Source organism: Triticum aestivum, chromosome 2B, assembly GCF_018294505.1.
Source record: "Triticum aestivum cultivar Chinese Spring chromosome 2B, IWGSC CS RefSeq v2.1, whole genome shotgun sequence".
Lineage (NCBI taxonomy): Eukaryota > Viridiplantae > Streptophyta > Magnoliopsida > Poales > Poaceae > Triticum > Triticum aestivum.
Window position 1 is genome coordinate 779,910,820 of NC_057798.1, and position 9,416 is coordinate 779,920,235.

General features: G+C 46.2%; 1 protein-coding gene across 1 annotated transcript; it reads left to right on the forward strand.

Moving 5' to 3' along the window:
• Window positions 1–4,677: 4,677 nt before the first annotated feature.
• Window positions 4,678–7,510, forward strand: LOC123042692 (uncharacterized). Its single transcript, XM_044465090.1, has 2 exons — window positions 4,678–5,873; window positions 6,884–7,510. The coding sequence occupies exons 1-2, from the start codon at window positions 4,751–4,753 to the stop codon at window positions 7,231–7,233; spliced, it is 1,473 nt and encodes a 490-aa protein (XP_044321025.1). The 5' UTR covers window positions 4,678–4,750; the 3' UTR covers window positions 7,234–7,510.
• Window positions 7,511–9,416: the final 1,906 nt, after the last annotated feature.

Genomic DNA, 9,416 nt, shown 5'->3' on the forward strand with positions numbered 1-9,416 from the left:
CGCAAGCAGTAGTACCGCTACCATTTGCGGTAGTACCGTGAGGTCGAGCGGTAGTACCATGAGGACGAGCGGTACTACCGCTCCGAAGGTTCTTTTGGCCTTTTTGCCTCCTCGCTGTTGTGTTTCGAAGGGGTACTACCGCCCTAGCGGTAGTACCGCTCTGTGCGGGCTGTGAGCATAACGGTTGGATTCGGGAGCTCCTATAAAAGGGGGTCTTCTTCCCCATTCAACCTAATCCTTTGAGCTCGTGTTCTTCCCCCATTGTTGACCTTCTTCGAGCTTGCTAACTCTCAATCCCTCCATGGATTCTTGCTAGTTCTTGAGGGAAAAGAAAGAGGAGATCTAGATCCACGTTTCCACCAATCACTTTCTCCTCTAAGTGAGGGGAACCCCTTGGATCTAGATCTTGGAGTTCTTGGTGTTCTCCTTCTTGTTCTTCCTCTCATTTTCCTCCCTAGCATTAGTTGTTTCGGTGGGATTTGAGAGAGAAGGACTTGGGCACTCCGTGTGCCCTTGCCATTGCATTTGGTGCATCGGTTTGAGTTCTCCACGGTGATACGTGGAAGTTACAAGTTGAGAAGCTTATTACTCTTGGGTGCTTGGTGCCCTTGAGCTTGTTCCTCTTGGGTGCTTGGGCGCCCTAGACGGTTGGTGGTGTTCGGAGCTTAATCATTGTGGTGTAAAGCTCCGGGCAAGCGTCGGGGTCTCCAATTAGGTTGTGGAGATCGCCCCGAGCAATTTGACGGGTACCGGTGACCGCCCCCAAGGGTTGCCAAAGTGTACGGGTTCGGTGACCTCCCCCAAGGGTCGCCATTTGTACGAGTTTGGTGACCGCCCTCAAGGGTCCCTTAGTGGAATCACGTCATCTTGCATTGTGCGAGGGCGTGAGGAGATTACGGTGGCCCTAGTGGCTTCTTGGGGAGCATTGTGCCTCCACACTGCTCCAAACGGAGATTAGCATCCGCAAGGGTGTGAACTTCGGGATACATCATCGTCTCCGCGTGCCTCGGTTATCTCTTACCCGAGCCCCTTTACTTATGCATTTTACTTTGTGATAGCCATATTGTTCTTTGTCATATATCTTGCTATCACATAGTTGCTTATCTTGCTTAGCATAAGTTGTTGGTGCACATAGGTGAGCCTAGTTGTTGTAGGTTTTGTGCTTGACAAATTAACCGCTAGGTTTATTCCGCATTTGTTCAAGCCTAAACCGTAATTATTTTAAAGCGCCTATTCACCCCCCCCTCTAGGCGACATCCTCGTTCTTTCACAAATGAAACGATGGACAAGCAGATTGATTAAGGAACTCTAGGTAATACTTCATGCCGTAAGCATTGGCTCAAAAAGTCAATTTGTAAGTAAAAAAAAAGGCCTAGAAGAATAGTTTTACCTAAATAAAGTTTACTGCTGCACATGAGCAGATCCACACAGAGCAGAGGGGACGTGGAGCAGGCTGGTAACCAGGGGAAGGAGCAGAGTAGAAGATTTACACCGCCGTCTCCACTGGATATGGTGTCTCCGCCGCATCTGTGGAGGCGTCGCGGCTCCGCCTCGGATGGTGCTCGTGGCTATGGTGAAGAGGAGGGGTGACGCATGGGCGAAGAGGCAGGCGGTGCTTGTGGCCAAAAAAGTGGGTCGTTCGAGCTGCGGGAGGGAGGAGGGGATCGCCGGGAGGCAGCGAGATCGGTGGGCGGCGGCGGCGGCGTCCAGGTATTGAAGTCGAGGTAGGACGCCGTGTGTTTTTAGGGGAATTGCTTGTAAAAATAACGTGCGATGACGACTTAGCGAGCGGATCCCCTTAAAAAAGACATAGTGAGCAGATTCCCTTAAAACTGGTAGGAATGGATACGATTGATGACGTTGATAAATAGTGGTGAATGTTGGCCTAATTTACTATCATCATGCATGGAAACGAATCATCAAGAAAAAGAATACTTCCTATTACTGCACTCATAGGAAGCTTCCTAATCTCTGCTACCAAACAGTTTCTGCCCAAATAAGGAAGAAAAGTTATGGACATGATTCGAAAGGAAACAAACATTATGAAGATTAATTAATTTAGATTTGATCTTTAGAGATTGATTGTGATTGATTCTTTTACATAAAGACATTACTAAATAATTTGCGTCAGTATGGAAAGTTCTGATCTGTTCACTTTTTTTCGTTGTGTGAGAGGGTGAAGTGAAAATAAACCGGTGAAGTGGGGGAGGCGACGAAAAAAATCTACGACGGTTAACCTATGAAAAAAAACCGGACGAAAGTGATGGGAGGTGGGACTAAAAAAAACCTGAAAGCGAGACTACCAACTGCTCCCTTAGGAGTAGAGATTAACTCAATCAACTCTTACCAAAACCATGCCCTACATTAATTCTACCAATTGAAACAAAAGCTTACGAGAACCTCAACTAAATCAAAAAAATCTTGCCTCCCCTACCCATATCCTAACCAAACCAAATCTTACCAAAACGTCAACTAAATCAAAATTTTCCTTGTCTTCCTCTACCCATACTCAAATCAAATTAAATCTTGACAAAATCTAGAATATGGTTGGTCGAACATATATGTTACTAGAAACTATTGATGTTGAACCACTGGAATATGTATTCCCGAACATTCAAATAACTACTAAGTAAGAAAACAAAGTATCGCATTAAGCAAATTGACACAATGCTGATAATATATTCTCTTTACCTCCAACTTTTCATTGAGACAACTATCGTCTTTAAACTCGTGATAGTTTTTGAATTCACAAAAAATGTAATTCACGAATAATTTAAATTCATGAATATTTTTCAAATTAGTAAACATTTTTTAATCACGACCTTATTGAGTTGGCGAACATTTTCTGTATTCCCGAATATTTGTTGAGTTCATGAAGTTTTTTGCATCATGAACATTTTTAATCCAAAAACAATTACAAGTTCGTGAATATATTTTCAAATTCACTATGATTTTCTTAATTAAAAGAAACTGACCAAAATATAAAAGACTATGTGAAAAAAAAGTACCAGCTATTTGGGCTGGACCATGTACGCGTGGCTGTGGCCTGTGAGGGACGCATTGCTATAAGCGGTGTATAGCAGCGCCCTTTTATAAGAGCAACTAGTCAGCCAATACTCCTCCGTAAGGATCATTTTGAGAGCGTGCCACTTCACGCACTTTCAACCGCGTCACGTGTCGTGTTCTGCATGCTCCCTCCGAATTTTTTTTTTGCATGTGTTTTTGGATTTTACATGCTTTTTTGGGGTTTTTTTTTCGGCTTTCGGTTTCCTTGGTTTTTCCTACGTTTTGGACAAAAAAATCAAGTTTTTTTGCACGAAAAAAACATTTTTTCCTGTGAGAGGCACATATTTACTTCTCGTGAACTGTTTATCAAAATAAGATCAGATAAAATAGGACGCAGCCAGTTAACCATGCATTGGAGACAATTTTATAAATCACATTACATAAACTTATTTGTCTGAAATCCTTAAGTTCCTTGGGGAATTAAACCTTTACACTGAGAGATAATCTCTTCCTTCACCACGACCCAATTACGCTGAGAGATACGAGCAGGAAAACCATCTGTACCTGAAGCTTTTATTGGGCCAATATGAAATAATGCATCCGAGATCTCTTTCTCAGAAAAAAGGAGCACATAATCTGCCATTCATCTCAACTGTAACTTTCTCTTCCATGCACTCTATAACATCATCAAGAGATAGAGTTGATCCTTGGTATATACCTCCTGAAAGTAGGACCTCGTCATCAACTCCATCTCCGAGGGTGAAATGCACCAGGTCCCATCAAGTTTATGTAGACGCTAAATGTAATTGCATCTCACTCGCCATACAGCCCTACGGTGCAGATTTCGGTGTTTCTTTCTCCCTCGTTTAACCAAGTAACCCTTAAACGCTGCAGCCATAACATTTCCTCTAGGAGCTCATCAAGCTCGTTCATTTTCTGCTTAATTAACAACCTTTCGGCATTATCTTGTTTCAAACTTGCTAGCTCAGTTCGCAGCTTCTCAATATCACGCGGTACATGTCAAAAGTTTTTGCTGCTCCACTCCCTCATCACGTCATAGTTAAGCAACCAATAAATAATTATTAATTGAAGATATATGGTAGTGTTTTTTATTTAATTGAGTAAATGACTAGTGAAGTGCTATACTTATCGGTAATCCATAGCTGATTACAAGTTCATATGCTCTCGGGTGGACAGTAAACTCAGGAAAAAGAAGCAAAAAATTAAAAAGTCTGCAAGTTTTGTACACAAAAAATGGACAAGTTTTCCATGGGTGTGCAAAAATTGTGGCGATTTGACATCGGAGGATCTTGGGACGTAAATAACAAAATCAACGGTCCAAAATCAAAAATCTTGAACCTTTCTCAAAAGGCTTTTTTTTGGTCAAGAACTCCTTCATTTTCAAATCACCACGAAAATTTGCATACACCTAGAAAACTTGTGCATCTTTGGTGTCAATAAATTACACACACACACACACACACACACACACACACACACACACATATATATATATATATATTCTATTTTCTGAAATTTCAGTATTGTGCACCGAGACGCCGTCCTCTATACTTTTTCACTTTTTTTTTTGAGAAATAAACTTATTCACTTAGTTTCGGACCCGCAACAAACTAGTACCGTGCGTGGGCTTATTTCCCCAGCAGCACACACACACACACACACCGAGCACTGAGCTGAGCACACACAGCCGCCGCCAGCACCGACGCCGGAGAGCGGCCGGAAGATGGCCTTGCCGGCGATCCCCGACGAGCTCCTGGTAGAAATCTTCCTCCGCCTCCCCACCCCAGGTGACCTCATCCGCGCCTCCGCCGCCTGCGCCTCCTTCCGTCGCCTCGTCGCCGACCGCTCCTTCCTCCGGCGCTTCCGCAAGATCCACCCCTCGCCCCTCCTCGGCTTCCTCTACCCAGGGCAGCACCGCTTCCACCCCGCCGTCCGGCCTCACCCCTCCGCACCGGCGGCCGGCGCCGTCGCCCTCGCGGCCGACTTCTCCTTCGCCTTCCTCCCCGCCCCCGCCAGGGACTGGTCCGTGCGGGAAGTCCGCGACGGCCGCGTCCTCCTCGACAGATCCCGCCGCCACGACTCCGGTGATGGGCTGGAAGCCCTCTTCAAGCAGATGGTGATGTGCGACCCCTTGCACCGGCAGTATCTCCTGCTCCCCCCAATCCCCGATGACCTAGCCGCTTCGGTCGTGGACCAACTCCTGGTAGAAGGGCATTGCTTGGCCGAGACCTTCCTCGTCCCTCCCGGCAACGGCGACGAGGAGGAGGAGGGGACATCATTCCGGGTGGTCTGGATGGTGCTGCTTCAAGCCAAGCTAGTGGCCGCTGTCTTCTCTTCCGGCACAGGGAAATGGCGAGCCTTTTCAAGCGAGCTGTTGCCGGGCTTCGTCGTGTCGCGCCATTACGCCCATGGCTGCTTCTACTGGGTTTCAGGTTCAACTGAAAAATTGCTGGTGCTTGACATTCAGAGGATGAAGTTCTCCATGGCCGACCACCCGCCCTGTGCCAGACATTCCGGCGACGTTGTGGCCATTGTGGAGGCAGGCCAAGGCATGATCTGGATGTTTGTGCCTAAACCCGACACATCTCGCCTTAAATACAACGTTTGGCGAAACAATGCTGGGATTTCTACCCAGTGGCAGATGGAGAAGATGACATTCTCGCTGCTCCAAGTGGGGAGGCACTTGCTCCTATATCAGTGTGGAAGCTCGTTGGTCAAGTCTGGTGGTTTCACGCTGGACGTCAACACATTGCAGTGTGAGAGGGTGTGCGCTTCCTTGCCCAAACCGTCGCACATACATTGCAACTTCCCACCGTCGTTATTGGCGGCGCCGACAGTGTCAAGTGGTAAGCCTTCTGCTGAATGCCAGAAACCTGCTTCCCTTCATATCACTATCACACAGCTTACAGTTCAAATGATCGCAATATTTATCTCCTCTAAACAAAATATTTGTCATGCAAAATAACACGTACCTCCTTTCCTTTGAAATCCCAATTGTTTTCAGTTCACGCATATATTTATCTCTTCATGACATCTATCTTGAGTTGTAGCTCCGCATGTTGGGGCACTTTATTTCATCTATAGTAAGTTACTAAGGTTCCGCACAAAAAGCAAATTCACCAGTAGTGACTTACATCAGTACTTTTTGTCAAAAACCCAACTTTGTTTGCCTGCACGTAGATGTAACCCTTATTGCACCTTCCCCTGTTGGCAGTGCACTTTTGTGATTCATGGTGCTGCCATTTGTCTTTCGAATTTATCATCTTTGGTATTGAACTCTGATAATTTTACAACCAGGATATCACCTTTGTTTAGCCTACTGTTGCAATGGAACCTAGTAACCTTCTACCGGATTGCCATTGGTGCTTTCTATGTGCAATGTTATTTTTTTCTCCTTTAATCATCTTCCTCTCCTCTTTGTCTGTGCTTCCTCCTTTAATTCTTTCTCACGCACGCCCTTCCTTTGAAACACAGAAACACACAAATTAGAGTACTACACAATTGCCCTTGGTTGCTGCATGATTGAGACCATTAATTAAGATTCTTTTTTACAGAACTTGGTTAAATTTTGTGAGTACAGAATTGCTGGATTTGGTACCGGGTTCTCAATTCATAAGTTACCTGCAATTTCTTTAAACCTTGATCACATTACTATTGTTTTTCAATCAACATAGAACCATTCGAATCTCAAGGTCATTTCATATATAAGATATTTTAACCTAAAGACTAATAGTTGTACACCATAAAATAGGGTGATTTCAGCCTTGGTAGTGTGCAACTTTAAGTGAAACTGTCAGACAAGTGAAAAATAGCATTGGCTTGTGTCAACGTAATGGTGTGACCCTGTGCAATGCAGCCAAACCCCAAGCTGGCGTCCGGGGAGAGGGGGACGCCGTGCGGGTGCCTGAACTACAAGAACCCGACCCTGGAAGCGTGGAAGTGCACGTCCTCGCGGCGGCGGACCAAGCTCCAAACCCCTTGTTCGTCGGCGGCAACGATGCCGAGGCGGGTTGTGGTGGGCGAGGAGGAGGCGCTGGGGCTGGTGCAGGGGCTGGACCTCCGGAGGGTGCAGGGGCGGGCGGCGTAGCTCGAGAGGGCGTGCAAGGAGGCGAGGGGCCTGCCGGTACCAGGGTGTCGAGGAGGACGACTGCGGCCAAGGGCAACAAATCCTTCAGCTGGAGGGGCTGCTTGCCTTTTTGGATGTGATATAGCTAGTCTCAGATCCTTTTGCAAGTTCATTCATTTGCCTGATGTGTTGTGCTGATCTCTTGGTTTGTGCTGCGTGCTGGAAGGAATTATTATTACTCTTGTCGTCCTGTGCAACTGTTGCGAAATGACTGATCGGTAGTGCAAGTATTATTATTAGTACTTGACGATTTCAAGCGCTGGAAGGAATTAGTGCTCCCTCTGTTCTTTTTTACTTCGTGTGTTAGTCCTGCCTGTACAGTTTGACCAAATTTATATTGAAAATTTCCAGCATCTACTATACCAGATAAATATAACACTATGAAAAAGAATACCATTCCATGATGGATCTAATGATATTGATTTGGTATTTTTGAACATTGATGATACTCCACGGAGTATCTTTTTTCTATGAACTTGGCAAAAAAAAACATTCCATGGAGTATATTTTTTCTATAAACTTTTTTTTTGAACAACTTCTATAAACTTGGTAAAGTTTCAAACTAGAGCAAAGGAGGGGCGGATGGTATAAGATGGTATTCAGTCAACCGTTTCGAGAGGATATTTACTCATAATTTGATCCACTCATCTGAGTTACCAGGCTATATATAATGGATGTTCTCTGTGCAATCTCCAACATACAGAGAAGAGGGCCGGACTGAGCTTGATGTTCAGAAGTAACCGATGACAGTAGCATGAAGTTGATCCAATATATGGATGAGTACATAGCAACACTGAAGCTGGATTCTTTCTTATTTGTAAGATCAAGTACAAGTCATGCAACACGAAATTCAGAACAGAGAATGAGTTGCAGGCAGATCATTCCCAGCCTCGCGCTATCAGCGCTGCTGGGATGTTAGAAAGTTCCAAAAAATTAACATGGATATCATAGATACGGCATATAACAGAACAAGTACTCCTGTAAATTCTTTTCGAAAGCTAGACTGCACTGAGCTGACACATGTTCATCTATTAGGTCTTAAAAAACTATGAATCAGTATAATTTTGTATGAAGGTTTCTACATTTGCTCAACACTGACAGACGCCATGTATTTTTTTTGGTCTGATTCAGTTGCTTCATTCTTGGCACATTTGTATCAAAATGGAGTAAAAACCTCATACCTTTACTCAATAATAATCCTAGTGGATCTCAGTGTTGAAATGGTGCAAAAATTCCCTCATTTCTTCTGAAAAAAAGGGTCCACACAAGTCATCTTGGTTCTTTTTACACCATAATAACGAGACATTAGCAGAAAGAAGTTTCTGTTTATTTACTGTATCCTCACTGTACTAGTATATGATGATATTTTTTTCGAGAATGACGGGGGGGCATTGCGCCCCACCGGTTGTTATATTACTCGAAGGACCTGGCAGTCATACAGTGTTTTTCATCGAAAAGATAAAAAACAACATGATAAGAAGCGAAAAAAAGAGAAACCCGCCATGAGGCAGTCTAGAGGACTGAGAGAAAGAAAAGTCGGATGGCCAGAAGTCGATCCCGAGACGGAGCGTCATAGCGCCTGCTCCAAATCAGGAGGTCGTCGGCCGTCCTCGCGAGGATATCACAGGCGGTGCAGCGTATGTTGTTGAAGGTGGCGTTGTTCCTGGCCTTCCAGATCTGCCAGAGAAGCACGTAGAGCCCATCTTTCCACAACGCAGCCACGTCGGCGGACGGCGAGGGAGAGGCGAGGATCGCATCCACCGAGGGGAAAGGGCCCAGACCGAGGCGAGTCCAGGTCGAAACCGCACGACCGCAGGCGGCGAAGATGTGAGAAGTGGACTCCTCGTTGGGGCAGGAGGCGCACGTGCTGGAGGGGGTGCAACTCTTCGCATGCAGGTTCTTCCGGGTACTAAGGCGGTCCCGGACCAGAAGGCACGCGAAGATCTTGATCTTCCGCGGGAGACGCGAACTCCAGATGTCGATGGAAGACTGGCAGAGCACCCCGTGGGGGGACATGACCCTGAACGCGGCGCGCGAGCTGAACTCCACGTCCTCCCCCCAGGCCATGAGTCGACGATCCGGAGCGTCCACAAGCCCAAGGTCACTGATGATCGCCTGCACAGCCGCAAGCTGGGAAGCGGCAACGGAGGAGAGGCGCCTCTGGAGGTGCAGACCGTCGGCGGACACTGCTGCCACCGAGGCGTTCGGGCGCGTCGAGTGAGAGTACAATGCCGCGTACTCAAAGCAGAGGGCGCGGCCGGGC